This window comes from Sphaeramia orbicularis, chromosome 12 (assembly GCF_902148855.1).
Source record: "Sphaeramia orbicularis chromosome 12, fSphaOr1.1, whole genome shotgun sequence".
NCBI lineage: Eukaryota > Metazoa > Chordata > Actinopteri > Kurtiformes > Apogonidae > Sphaeramia > Sphaeramia orbicularis.
In genome coordinates, this window is record NC_043968.1 from 28786007 (window position 1) to 28801750 (window position 15744).

At 39.6% G+C, this 15744-nt stretch overlaps 1 protein-coding gene across 3 annotated transcripts in view; it reads left to right on the plus strand.

The window, feature by feature from the left end:
• LOC115430346 (chemokine-like protein TAFA-5) overlaps positions 1–8199 on the plus strand; it is a 169722-nt gene extending 161523 nt beyond the window's left edge. For all 3 annotated transcript variants that reach the window (XM_030150307.1, XM_030150306.1, XM_030150308.1), the window contains one exon: positions 6834–8199. In XM_030150307.1, coding sequence (XP_030006167.1) covers positions 6834–6842 — 9 coding nt within the window. In that variant the 3' untranslated portion in view covers positions 6843–8199. The remainder of the gene's footprint in view (positions 1–6833) is intronic.
• Positions 8200–15744: the final 7545 nt, after the last annotated feature.

Genomic DNA, 15744 nt, shown 5'->3' on the forward strand with positions numbered 1-15744 from the left:
AATTTTAGCCAAAAAAAAATGTCTCTGTTTTGAATGTCTGGGGTCACCAGAAATTTGTGATGTTAAAATGGGGTCACGAGCCAAAAAAAGTTGGGAACCACTGATATAGACAGTCTGTTATTAACATATATCGGAACTTTAAGAAAATCTTTACAATCAATGCTTTTTGGAGAAAAACATAAGACCATAATCACACCATCTTCCAGATTTACTGCAACATAAAAATAAGAGCAAAGCATGCACAAAACACCCTCACACACATAAATCCAGATACCATTTAAACTACCGTCTGCTTGTTTGATATCTTTATTTGGCTTTCTCATTTTTCCATAAGCTCCCCACCTCCCTTGTGTGTGTTTAACCACGGAAAATCCATGTGTGCAGCAATACCAGTAAAATCCATTGGTTTATTTTCCGCTTGTTTTACTGGCAAGCATTGTATATTGTCTTTAAAGTATTGTGTCAGATGGCGTCTGTGCACGCAAATAAAACAAGGCGCCAGCCAGTCTCTGATATTAATGCATGTGATTGGGAAATAGAGAGTTGCCATGTAGTAAATTTAACATACAGCGCAATAAAAGGGATGAGGCCGAAGTCATAAAAATGCCCAGTCTCGTAGAGTTTCTGAAAACCAGGCTCTTCTGTCGGTCAATACTGCCAGCGTTTATGGCCTGTGTTATGATTCGCTTTCAAGAAAAAAAAAATTTGATCCTTCTGCTTTTCAGTCCAGACTGCAAGTCCTCAGTAGATTTGAAACTATAAATAGACCAAGGGTGAAATGTATGCTCTAAACCCCATTCCCTGAGTGCATCATATTGAAGATTATTGTCTATTTACCAACAGAACACTATCGAAGTTTGGATCTGAACTCTTGATCCTATAATATATTGTTTACACTCATGCATTACATTATCTTGCATTGTATAAACCGATATGATCTATACATTGCTACAGTGAATTATGGGACATGTTGTCTTGTTGGAAACCTGGGACATTTTGTCATTTGTTCCTGAAGCTGCACTTTTAGGAGTGTGTTGTTAAATCTGTTCTAATGTTCCCTCCTGAGTATTAAAGTTCTGATCATATTGTAGGATGCAGATAGGGAACTGTTTGCTTTGATGTTCCGAAGAAATGCAGTATGAAAGGGGCTGATAATGACATAACACCCCAGATAGCTTTGAACTCTCTCTTAATGTGGAATGGGGCCTAGTGTCTGGAGGCCTATGCATACATGTTCATGTATTTTGATCTCAGCATCTGCTTCAGGCATTATCTAACTTCACAGCATGTAATGAGTGATTTCCCATTCCTTATTAACCTGTGGATCATTCCCAACCTACAAGTCTAATTATGAATATTCATTTAGCAGACTATTGTTTAGTTTACATGCTCCGATTCCACAGAAAACGTGTTCAGCTGTGCAAGACTAACATTAAACATTAACATGCAAGGTATCGGAAGCAGGTGAAGTCACTTGATGCAAAAAGCAGGAGCACTTTAGAATGACAGATGAGCTGAGAGGGTCTTTTCAGAGGTTTCACTGCTCCTCCGTTAAACCATTGGTTCTCAAACTTTTTCTGTCGGCCCACCCTTTGGGGAATGAAAAGTCTCCTGGCCCCCCTCAACCTCAACAACATTGTCAGTGGTGCAATTATAACTTTTATTGAAAGAAACATCAATATTGTAACAATACTTTTTGCTTTTCCTTGAATAATTTGTTGTTCAAATAAAAATTAACTTAGATTTTTGCTTGAATAGTACAAATAAACTCAATAAGACTGCTCCCTGAGACAATATTTCTCCAAATAAAAATAGGAAATGTGCAATTATCTCACAACTATGACAATAAAGTTCCTTTTTTTTAGAACAACAAACAAATTCTGGCAACAAATATGAACATTTGAACAATATCAGCGGCTGCAATGAGCCCGTTTACATTACACCTCTCAGAATGGTAAATGGTAAATGCACATGTGTCTTTTCCAGTCCAATCCTTGTCCATTCTCCAAACCTAAACTCTTTGTCTAGTCTAGTGACAGATCACCATGGCAGTAGATTGGTTTGTTGTACGTCCCTAAAATGAGTCCAGGGTGCTCCAACGCTAAAACATTAGTTCCACCTGCTACATGTTCTAACCTGAAGAAAAAAAAACAAAAAAACACCCAGGATTGATCCCATGACTCCCTTGGCAAAGCCGTCACACCCCCCCTAGGGGGCCCGCCCCCCAGCTTGACAGACACTGCTTTGAACAATCACACATCACTTAATCAACTAATTGTAATAGTCCCAGCTATTTTAATCTTGACACAGTTTTTGGAGAGCCAAATCAAATTTCTCTCAAGTGCCCCCACTTCACACATTCATCGTGGGTCAGTAAACTGTGACATTTTGAAAGGAGTCAGGGAGAGTTCACACGGAGAGGAAATGTCAAGCCGGGGCCATATGTTCACATGCATTTGCTTTCATTCCACAAACTCTCAGCTGGAGAATAGCTCCATATGTATCATGTACATAGTTTATTTTACCCTGACAGATGTGACTGCATGTACCTTCAGTTGAATGCACATATAACATGAATACTTGAGCCTGCATGTGCGCACACGATGAGCGCTCTCATTTATTAATCAAAGCATTTTGGTTTCAGCCTTGCCTGCAGACAGGAAACATTGTGTAATGTCCCCGAAATCAAATGTTTTCCTTGTTCTCGATTGAATGCTGCTAGCTACATATCGATATGTATTGAGTGGATTGTCTGCATGCTCCATAATAAGACACGAGTGCACAATCTGACATAACAGATGGATTCTGCCCATGACTGTCCCCTGTGTGTCTATTGCACCATCAGCAGCAATCGCGAGTTTCTTTTCAGTTTCATTTCAACTACTCAAACTATTCAAAGTTTGTCTATATTTTCAAAAGCCTGACTGGTTCTGCATCACATATACGGCAACTCTTTATTCCTCCTGCACAGGAAAATAAAATATTCTCTTGCTGTTATAGGATATAAAATAGAGTAATATGGTCGTTTCCTGATAAACCCAAGGTAATAATCACCTGGGCCTGTGAATTTTATTCATAGGGCAAATTCATCTCATATTCATCTGACATTCTTACCTCTTTTTAATAGAAGGCTTGCATTTCCCTGAGATGAGATTTGTGTGTGAGATTTATAGGGAACCATTTGCCACAGTGTGGGTGTTGGAAGTATCTGTGTGCAGGAGAGGAACACAGAGAGGAAAAAATTACCATAGTAGACACAGAATATCTGGTATATAAAACAACGCCGTGTCTGTTTGTTATCTATTTAAATCCGTTCCTCATGAGATTTCTCCAACAATATCTACACAATGATTCTACCCGCCATCATTTTTTTTTGTCTATTGCTGTTTGACCAGAGAGTGCCACTGTAATCTTATTTTGCCCACCAGGTGGCAAAGGAAGATGAAAACTGTGCTTACATAGGGGCTGAACACCTGTTCGGGCATTGGTCGCAGTCAAGCAGTTAGCACAGTCATGCCCCTGCTTTAAGCTGTTATACTCCTGGGTTATTTCATGCTCTGCTCCAACAAAACCGTGACATTATCACTAATAAACCTAAGCTCACTGAGATGTTTATTATTCCCACAGCATCAGATATTGTCATCTGTGATACATGCTAGTAGTCCATCCAACACCTGCCCCTTTCATGGCAATTTGCACCCTGTGAAATCATCAAGAGTTCATTATTATGAATTAAGCTTCAGTGGCAGTGCAGCAGTCTTGGAAGGCATCAGTGCCTCGATCAAGTTGGCTGTGTGACTGGCGGGGGCCAGATGGTGAGGAGTCTTCCAGATTTGTCTTTCTGCAGTAGATTAATTGTTTCTTAGTCTCTGCACTGTGAGACTCACTTTGTTTTTGGGGTGCACCCACTGCTGGATTATAAATATTTGGCTGGCAAAACACTGTACTTGACACAAAAGAACCTGTGGATTTTAAATATTTCTGTTTTATGATACTGTCACCTCCACTGTGTAAACAAAATTCAGGATAACAGAATGGATGCAACGATTTGATCTCTTCAGGCTCTACAGAAAAATTAATGTCACCTTTTGTTGGAAAGGAGTGAGAAGGGATGTTCTTCTAAAATGCTTGATGCAGGGGCAAGATGCAAGAGAAAAGGTTGTGCAGCAAAGAATATTTCCAAATAAAGCCTTAAGTGAATTCAGTGTTTCTGGGAAAAACAAAAACAACAACAACTAAAGATATTCTCTGCAGGTTACAGTAAATTATAATATTCTCACTTATAGAAAACACTGTGCTGAATAATTTGAAAAACTGAAATACATATTCTGAATGGTGCCAGTATTAAGCACGATATGGATATGCATACATACAAACAAACTAAACAAAGAAAGACAATACAAAATGCTACACATTCTGTCAGAAATAAATGAAAAAAAAAATGTTGGAGGAACAGGTATTCAGTTCACTAGAAAAGTATTTTGGTGTCTGATTGTGTTGTACATAAAATGAAATGGGTTCTCTCATTTTGACCCCTTTAAAAAGGAGGATTTGTGAAGAAAAGCTCCATGTGCAAAATATCCAACATCATATTATGAAATGTATATTGTAAAACTTTGCAATCTAAACTGCAAAACTGAAAACTTGTAGTAATAAACTTGACACAACAGAGGAACTATTTTGACCTTGTGTGACCTTGTAGTCTGTCTCAGATGAGTAGACCACTTCAGTGGAGCTCAGGACTAACTTACAAATGAGTTATCAAACTTGGGATCTATTTCAGACAGCTCACCTGATGGAGGTGTATGTAAGGAAGTAATGAACAGAGCAAGACACCATGTGGCTGCAGGGCACAACGGCAGTGCCGCAGTATTACCTAATACATGTGTATTAATTATGAGGGAGTGGCATTTTGACTTTATCTCATTTGGCATAAAATATATTGTGAGACCATGAGACAGATCTTAATGGAGGTTAGTGACCCTGAAATTATCAGTATAATGTAACTGTGAATGTTTTTGCCTCTTACCAACAGACAAAAGAAGGCAAGATAGAAGATGACTGCTGTGTCATGTAGTATTCTGTGATACTTTATCTTATTTCACCCCTAGAATTTGTTTGGGAGCAGGCATAAAAGAGCACTATTAACTTCAGTGTGCCATGAAAACGTCCCAGTATGCAGAGGAGTAAAGTGTTAAAGAGAAAATATGTGTTTGCGCATTTCAAGCACTGCTTTATTAGGACTTCTTTCAAGAGAGAAAAAGACACTAGTTGGGTTTCCATTACCCTCAGAAATGTGTAAAATGTAAATTGCACAATAGAAAACTGATAATGGAAACACTGAAATGTTGCAAAAATTGTAGTTTTTATATTCTGATGAGGTGGTTTTTGAGACGTTTTGATATAGAAGTATAACGCAAAACTGTAATGGAAACATGTGCATTTTCACCTATCTGTGCACGGTGGTTTTGCTCAGGCCAAACGTCTCCCCTATGACCCTGTACTCAGAACAGGTTCTAGTTTGTACAGGGTAAGAGCAACTGGCTTTACTGGAGGAACTGCTTCCAGAGGGCAGGACAAGTCTGATGACACCAGAGGTTCAATAACATCACAGTTCATTAAATGTTACCCGGGTCATTGGAAAATTCTGGATCCACAACTGGTTGGTGAATTCCTGATGTACAAATTCTGTCCCGTGAATCCATTCTGCGTGGCTGCTGCCATAAATAATGCCACTACCTTGGGACAATTCTACGTTCCCTTCTTTTTTAGTTGAAGACAGTCACTGCAATAGCAGTAGATGAACAGGCACTACAGTGGCAACACCATGAAGGTTTGGCATCAAACTCAGTGCAAACATCTTTAACCTCCTAAGACCCAGCTACGGGTTTTCTGTCCACATTTGTGGACAAGAGTTTCACAACTTTAAACAAAAAAAAAAAAGAAAAGAAAACTGTCCACCACAAAGGACATTCCATAAAAATAAAAAAAACTGCATCTGAAAAAAACTGTTGCATCATGATGTTTCCAATATAGGTCCTTATTTAACCCTTTCATGCATAAGTCACTACAGTGGGCAGTTATTCTACAGCTGTTCTCTTGTATATTCATGGGTTTTAATGTTTTAGTTCCATATCAGCCAACACAGTGGACGCTTATGCACCATCCCATACAATGACATTCAGACCATTACTGTAACTTTGCTGTTCTTGATAAACCTGATCTGCACTAACATGTTTAAGTGTAAATCAATTGTTATTTGTAAGACAAGAAGTTTTTTTTTTTTGCATATTATCTCCATGAAGTGAGTAATTACTAGCATTAGAATATGTTAAAATGTGAGAAGACATCAGATTAGCAGCATTAAAAATGTTTTTATTTTATTGTTTTCATATCACTTTCTGATATTGGGTTTTAAACATGTTTCTTTACTTCAAAAAATTAAATGCATGGATATTTTTGTAATTCCATAGGAAAAAAAAAACTTGATCGCATTGTTTTTTTCATGCCTAAGGAGGAATAAAAACACAGAAGAAAAAAATCTTGACTAAGGGTCTCACAATTCATGCATGAAAGAGTTAATAAAAAACAAAAAAAGCTCCTACTTTGCTAACATTTCCTGGGTCTCAGCAGGTTAAACCACCATCTTGTGAGACAGGGCTTTATTAGAATCACGCATCAGAAGCCAAACGCTCTTCAATGGAAACACCTAATTGTAATTGTAGAAATATTGCTTTTATTTTGCGGGAAACTATAATGGAAACCCAGCTACTGATAGTGATTGTGTGTTAAAATAAGCATCTTATATTTGCTCTGTTGTTGTTGCTTCACAGGTCTCATAACACAACCAGAGGCGGAACACCAGGGAGTGACTGTGTGAGGGAGCAATTTACCCCTGGACACTGGACAAACTACTCACTGTAAAACACTTCCTATTTCCTGTGGCCGGCTCCTCCAGGTTTGTGACCGCTCCCTCCTGCTATCTGTCGTTGGGTCAACATGTTGCGTCCACCTCCTCTCCACTCTATCTGCCTGCTCTGTGAATAAGCAGCGACTCCCCGTGCCATAGAGGACTGGACACCGTAACATCCCGAGAATGCCTCGTTGGAAGTCTGTTTGGAGCTGCTGTCCCTGCCTGCATCCGATACAATGGGATTTCTCACATCTCCCTCCTCGCCTCCAGAGCGGGAGTTCCAGAGCATAGATGGGATCATTACCAGAACAGACCAGATCCTGTTGCTTCTCGGACCACCTTGTGAGTGAGGCCGTAACCTGAACTGAACGCTCTCTGCTGTGAATAGGCCTTCTGCTGGAGTAAACCTCCCTTATTTTTATAGACCAAAGAGCAAAACAACAAATACGATCATTACAGACAGAGTGGACCATCTGGCAAACACACACTGAGACTTTGTGAACTTGTTGTGTCGCCACATCCCAGCGACTGCCCCCACAGCGACACGGTGCACAGTGGACTGATGCAAACCAAACCTAAGTCCAGTGGGATCTGCATATGTACCGTACACAATCAAAAGGAGTACTTTTAAACTTTGCAGACATTTTTTTTGTCAGACTAAGCCCACCACTGTATTTTGGAACTGAATATAGGTACTACATACGTATAACTGTGTATCAAAAAAAAAAAAAAATCTGATTTGCATTTTTTCAGTAGCTATGGTTGGGACAGTTCACAGTGCAGTTTGTTGGCTCAGTCACAGAGGAGAAGTGCAAATCATATCAAAGAAATGATGAATATATACAGAGAGTTAAAACACTGTTAAGTCTGAATAGAGGGAGTAAAGAAATGTCATTAAATGTATTTTGAAAGGCCCTAAAAAGTTATATATTTAACAGTTTTATATGTTGTACCTTTGTAGAGAAGCTTATTGGACTTAAAATGTGATCTCAATGGCAGTTTAGTAGGATGTGAACAAATGCTGTTGTTCTCATGACTGCTGGCTCTTAGTCCCAGGTTTTCTGTTCACACCTCAGTAGCCGCTTTCTTTTCATGGTCATCTACAATTCACTGTCTATCAAAATCACTGATGAAAAAAAAGGAAAGTGATACAATTTATTGAGGACTGATCTGCAGCCAACTGAACATTGTAAATCTATGGTAGTCAGTGGATACCATTGAAATCTGCTAATTTGCTATGATATTGTATTGTACACAGTGTGGAATACTGACTCATTTCCTCTCTATGGGTTTTGATCTCTTAATTTATTTTTGTGCTTGTGTTCGTTCGCACAAATCCAGCCTCTCTCCGATGGCGATGAATGCGGCGTGGAGAGAGAAAGAGAAAGCAGAGGAAAGCATTGCAGAAGTATTAGAGTCATTTACATACATTTTATATCATGAAATATTTTAAGAATAAATTAAATACATGAAAGAAACGTCCCCTGCAAATTTAGATGGTCTTGGTGTGCAAGGTCATCCGAGGAAAATATCAATCCATCTGTTTTTTTTTTTTTTTTCCTCCGCTTTTAATGACTATACGTGTTCTGTGACCAAAAAAGTGACTAAAAATAGGTTTTCTGCTCTCTCCCTGGTGACGAGTTGAGTTTATGACCAGTTGCTTTAATTTCCAAGAAGCAGTGCACTGAAAACCATCTACCACTGAAATGCAATCAAAGTCTGTATTTATCTACAATACCAGAGAATGACAGCAAGGAGCAAGGGGTATGCAAGATAGAATATATAGGTTGCTAACGAGGAACTAAGTGAGTTAATTCACCATGAACTCTCAAATTTCTTTTATTTTTAAATGCAGTAGAAGTGAATACTGCTGAGAAAAGACATAGTGACTGCAGCAAGACAGGTGAACAATTATAAAACTATGTACAGGAAATCAGGTTCTAACACTACACAAACAAGCAACAAAAATGTGTAACTATGCATTGAAGACTTGTGAATTTGTTTTTTTTGTCATCTAAAAAGTCCTAAATTAATTGTCCTGCTACCGCATTGCTTTATAAGTTTATTAAACAATTGTTTAATTCTCTTTATGCTGTCTTGCTGCAGTGCTTATCTTAAAAAATATGGCCACAGACATACTAAAGTTAAATATGGTTTGATTGTGTGGCTTGGTGTCGAATGATTCCTCAACGGTTATGAGTGTCTCTTCACATATCCTGATGTCTGAAAAACATCATGAACCCTGTGGCAAGGGAAGTTGGGAACCACAACTCTAAGGCCCAATCCCATTTCACCCCTTGGCCCCTCCCCCTTACCCCTACTCCTCCATTTTGTGTGTTCACTTGAAAGGGTAGGGGTGTCCCGATTCTCGATGAGTCAGAGGGGAAGGGCTAAAGAGGAGGGCTGTTTGGTCCTTGAAATGGAGATTTTTCAGGAGCACACTACAAACAGAAGAGTATGAGAAAGCTCCCATAATTCTGTTTGGATCATCCACAAGATGGAGGTAAACACAGCAAAAAAGTGCAGCAGTGTGATGAAAGAAACACACAAATATACATATTTTCTTTGTTAAACAACTTAATAATTTGATTGACTATTTAATGCCATTTCTATGTGTTATAGATCCCATTTCTGTGGTTTATAGTTGATTGCCGCAAAAAGATGACCAAAGCCCATGGAACAGAGACGGTTACAGCTGCTGACGGCATGAGGAATTACTTGGGGAAACAAAGTTGTCGCATCTGTTTATAGCGGCATCGACGACAGCTGATGACGTAACAGGTCTGGAAGGGTTGTCCCATTTCAAAGGGGAATGTTTCAACCCCTACCCCTGCAACTCCATTTCAAGGGGTAGTGCCAAGTACAGGGTGACACAAAAAAAACGGGAACTTTTTAACAATCCAATAAAACCAAGAGTGATGGAAGAAAAATATTTTATTCATAGTAATTGAAACCTTAAAACATGCTATTTAGGAAACAATGATGGAATTTTCTTTTTTTTTTAATTACAGGGTGACCCAAAAAAACCCGGGAATTTTTGAAGTGCGTATTGGCAGACATGAGCAAGTGGCAGCACTGCGAGACAGTGACCTTGAGCAAGTAAACACACCCCCATTTTAGTAACCACTGGCGGCTGTGTGAGAATTGTTCAGTAACCGTGTGATCTCAAGATTCTGTAACGTTCCCTGGCCCCCTAGATCGCCAGATTTGTCCGTTTGTGATTTTTTCTTGTGGGGCTATCTCAAGAGTAAAGTGTACACGACTCGACCAAGAACTCTGGATGAGTTAAAACAGAGAATTCAGGATGAAATTCACAGTATCCCAGCTGAGATGTTGCAGCGGTCAATGAGGAATCTGAACAGCAGATTTCAAGAATGCATTCGTACAGGAGGACGCCATCTACAGGAAGTAATTTTTAAAAAATGAAAATTCCATCATTGTTTCTTAAATGGCATGTTTTAAGGTTTCAATTACTATGAATAAAATATTTTTCTTCCATCACTCTTGGTTTTATTGGATTGTTAAAAAGTTCCCGTTTTTTTGTGTTACCCTGTATAAGCACCAAGGGGCAGGGGTAAGGGGGAGGGCCTAAAGCACATCAGCCTTAGATAGGATTTATACATAAAAGTATGTAAGTACACTTAATGTTTCCTGGGAAGATTTATGTTTACAATAAAAACAAAAAAACGTGATTTAAAATTCTGTCATCAGGGAATGATCTTCAAGTTTAGGGGGTTTTACTGCAGAGCCCACTGCCACATTATCTATTGGAGCTGGTTGGACTAATCACAGGAAGGCTAAATAGTGATATCCAAGACAAAGTCCTACTCCTTGAATGTCTAAGGTGAGACAGAAGGCATAAAGGTGAGAAATTGTGATTATTAAAAAAAAACACACAGTAGCACTAATTGTTACATTTCATGCTAAATGCCTATCAATTATAATCAGTGACCACCATGAAAAGCGCCTTATCATCTCAGATAGGGCTGAGATGTGTTGCATACAATACCAGGCGGTAATGAAAGAAAATGTCACTTCAATGGTATTAATCCATATAACCATCCAATTATGCATACCACTGCATTCTTTTGTGTAATGATGAATGCTGTCATGTGGATTTCCAATACAGTTTTCAAGGGCTATTGAGCTGACTTCACTGGATGACACTTGCCATAATAATGACTGTATTACTATAGGCTTTGGAGGTCAGGAGAGCTCATCAGGGCTTTTTTTTTTTTTAGTTTCCTCTTAACACCTTGCATCTGAGGGTGGCTGAATTGATGTTGGTTTTCCTTTCTCAATATGATTTGAGTACAAGGATAACTGGATCCCTAAGAGTGTATGGATACCTACATGTGTATCTATTTAGCGTGTAGATTTTGTGCTTTGGGGGTGTATGAACAAACTCTAAATTTGCTTGAAGCTCACTGGAGAATCAATAACAGTACATTGCCATCTTCTAATACAATGTAGCTCCTGCAAACAAACAAGTAGAGAGTTATTTTGAATAATAACTCCCTCCGACCCAACAGGCATCATAAACTGTATCAGCCAAGATACAGAATACACACTCTTTATTATGATGCCACGCTGGAGAAGATAAGTGCTGAACATCAGTGGTTCTTCAAAAGTAAACGCTGTACAGTGGAAAAGAAGCATCTATAGGCACCTCAGGGTATATGTAAGTATTTGTTGGAAGTATTTGTTACATCCTACATTACACCAATGGGAATATGAGTGCACTTTTTCAACACGGCACAAAAATCCATTTCAATCCCTTCTGACGTCTTGCAGGAAACAAAGTCTTTTGATTCCAAGATAAACACGGAAAGTAAAGGTCCTAACCCTAGTTTCTCATGCTAAATCCGTCTTTGAACCATTATACTCACCTATGCTTGACTTCTACTGTGAGAGCGAAAAGTGCAATCTAGCTGGATCATCCTGTACTCCACCCGCTATGACTCACAAAGGAATACCAGCAGCCGGAAATGAGACCTCAAAGTAACCAAGGGGCTTTTTTTCCATCTGTAACACACTGACTCTCAGGGAAAGGAGGGGGAAGTGTGTTTAATTACATTAGATTGAATTCCAATAATCTGCTTCATATCCTTGAGGTTTTTCTGCCAGTGTTTGGAGTCATGCCTTTACATAGTGTAATTTGATTAGGAGAGGACAATGTGGGGTTTCCTGAAGCAACAACTATGAACATTTGCAGTCAAAAAGAACACAGAGTAAGACAAGAGTGGAGTTACATTTACACACATGTTAAAGAGTCAGAGGACCCAAGCTACATTTCATACTATCTGTGCATTTCTGCTTCGAAGCTTCACCTCTGCATTTTTCTCTCCTAATTAAAGATGGGAGTGCATGCCGGTGTGTTTATATTTGTGCATGTTTGTCTTTGTCGATCGATGTGTCTGTCACTGACGAACGCCTACAAAGAGGAAGGAAGAGGAGCACACCCTGCATGCAGTTCTGCACCCTGCAGTAAAGCCTGAGGGGAAAATATTCTCCCTCCATTTACAGCCCAGATAAATCTCAGAAATACCAATACTGCATCACAGTGCACAAAATATTATTATTTGCTTTGATGGATAACATTTACCTTCTAATTCAAATTTCATACTGTGAGTCTTTGTTTACAATATAAATCTAATTAAGTACAGCCATCATGGCACAAGGTGGATCAATACACAATATGGACAGCACAGCTGCTTACCTCACAAGGATGCCCTCCCCTGCCAATATTTTCAACCTATAAAACGGTTCAGGTTTTCTCTGCATAGCCAATAATCTGTCAAGGTTAGGGCAACGAGAGACAAAACATTGCCTCTGTATGTGACATGTGGGCTGCATTAGAACAGATGACTACATCAAAGTCGGTGTCGATAAAGATGGTTCTATTGAAAATTGCGTTTCATTTTAGATCAAAGCAGTTTAATCTGTACTTCTGACTACACAGAATATTGAATGTCACATAGCTGTAAAAATGCATGCATACAAGGATGTCTAACAAAAATGGTCGTTGATAAGAAAATATCCATATTGAAGCCTTGTACAGTGCTGTGTAAAATTTGAAAATAGCAAAACTGAAGTGAGTTTATTTGAGGGGGAAGCCAAATTTTAGAATCATTTATTTATGTATTGCCCTGTAATACATTTAAATAAAATAAATGTTTAGAAAATGACATGCCAAAAAATACTGAATAATTGATATTATAACAGAAGAACTCAGCCAGATTCAGAGTCACATAATTGAATACTTGGGCTGCACTTTTGGATCGTTTCACAGCATCACTACACTGTTTGTCTCTAAAATGTTTTAGAAAACATGAACTTAATCCAAAATGAACGAGTCTGACACACTTCAAATCAGATCCCTAATTAGCCAGTGCGTCCGGCAGCAGCTCTGTCCACACCTTTTGCTCCAGTGAGCGCCTTACTGTTGTGAGGAGTTTGACATGTGAAGTCTCAGGTTAAGCTCCACAGCTCTGGGCCGGAGCTCTGCCTTTACTCACCCTGATCAACCCCTCTGTGGTAGATGGTTCATTGTCAGCTGGGTGTTCAAGCTCCATTTAACTCTAACTAAGTGCCTTTAGTCATTATCGCTGCTCATTAATGCTGCTCTGGTACTGCTGAGCAGCCCTGAGAGCATCTGGGTGAGGTGACTGCACTATGTATAACTCTTAACACCATACAGGAGTTGTTTATATCCTTTTTGATGGCTTCATTGTTCAAATTAATAACATAAGCATAATCCTTATGTGTATTCCATTGAGGTTATTCTCCATCATAAACCTTCATTAACTAAAATGCAGACACCTGTAATAATCTTGAGAGCTAATGTTAATTTTCCTCTAAATAGCACAAGAACAAATCATCTTGTCTGCTGTGCTATTTACTGCTCAAAACAGAAGGAAAGGGGGAAAATAAATAATGGATGAACAAGACATAAAGACTGTGAATGCATCTTCCATCCTTTACGGTATTGGTAATCAGGTCTTGATACTATATGCTGCCAGTATGCCCTGAAACGCAAGGATGCAGGTTGACAGCTGGGGACCTGGCCAACACACTGGACCACTAAATGAGAAAAATGACCAGCTTTCACCAGCTCTTTTAAAAACTCATTTACATCCTGTCAGATCCCATTATGGCCGGGGACCTGCACAGGAGCTGCAGGACAGGACTGAGCCTGAGCGCACCGACCATGCCGGCCAAGCTCCTATCAGCCTGACCCAGCTCACCGGTCCAGTAGACAGCTGATTCTCCTGTGTCAAGGTTTTTTGGCTTCTCTGCTTCTTTTTCTCCCCCTTCCATTTTCTCAGTACCTCTGGTGTGCTTTTGCCAAAGAGCAGGTGATTATCAGAGTGCCTGAAACCCCTCTTTTACTCTTTTATACAATTACTGTACAGTATGTGCACCTAAAAGCATCAGCAGAGAGGATTAGGCCTGCTAAATGCTGAGTCTTGAATAAATTATCTGCTGGGGGGCAGCATAAGGAGAAGCAAAAAAAGGGAGGGAGGCAAAGTGAAATGCAAGTGGATTTGGCTTATTAATACCAGAAAAAGTATGAAAATTACACTTTGACTTGATAGTTTTTGGAGGAATGGGCACGCAGTACACATGTAGCCATGTAAGCCTTTGTACTTTGTCAAATTATTGTGTGACTGTCTTTATTACAAGCATTAGTCTTGAGTCTTAGTTTAATAATGATAACTAATATACAAATGTCATATTTAAGAAAAAAAAGGTTGTGAAAAACCATCATTTCCATGTCCTACCTACTGCTGCTGTCTTGCTGTGGTCTCTAAAACTGTGTGATTTTTTTTCTTTGAAGATCATTCATGAATGCTTATTAACAAAACACATAACACAGTGTATCAAGGTAGCAAGGAAATAAGGGTGTGTGCGTGTGTGTGTGTGTGTGTGTGTGTGTGTGCGTGCGTGCACAAGAGCTCTTCTAACAATAGCACTTTGGCAGTAACAGCTCTACAGCAGTTCTACTTGCAGAGGTCACAGTCTGTGGTCATGCACTAAGCTACTTGCTTGTCCCATTCGAACTCAAAGCATGTCTGTAACACTGTGATGTGACGCATACATCAAAGCCACACAGAGCACCTCAGCACACTCCAGGAGCTCCATCAATCCCCTCCGGCCTGCGGAAGCTGCCTTATCCTACACAGTTGGCCATCAAGGGTGACATCCTTGAGGAGACGATACAAACAGTGTCTAATGAATTTTTAACGACAGTCGTTGCAAGTGGCAAAAAGAAGAAGAGCTGGAAACAGAGACAGCGAGAGAGACCCCTGCTGAATGCATTACAGTGATTTGTGGGCTCACCTTTGAGCGGGAGTAAGAGGCCTCCCGCCTCAGATCATCAGGGTGTTAAGTGTGCGCGGTAGGGGAGCCTCTCGGCTCTGCATGGTGGACCAAATGATGTTTGAAATGTTTTAATCAAATCCTGTCTGTTCATTAGACTAACAATAGGCTTCATGGGGCGAGCGCTCAGCGGTTCAGCTTCTTACTGCCCTCAGGGGAACCCTCCTGATAGACTGAGTTCCCAAGCCTCCTGGCGACGAATTTTTACACCACTCCATACATTTAAATGGGCCTTTATCGGTGCTGGCACTTTGTCATGCAGTTTGATTTATACAAAGAAAAATAATCGTGCTGGGTTCCAGTCTCAATCTGTCTTCCTGAGTGGCATTTACGTCTATGGCAGATTACATGTCAACCTAATGTCACCTGGAATGTATATTTTGAACTGATCAAGTAGATGCAGCGACAGGCAGCTTGTTACTTGTAGCAGCACAGTGCCTCCTCAGATA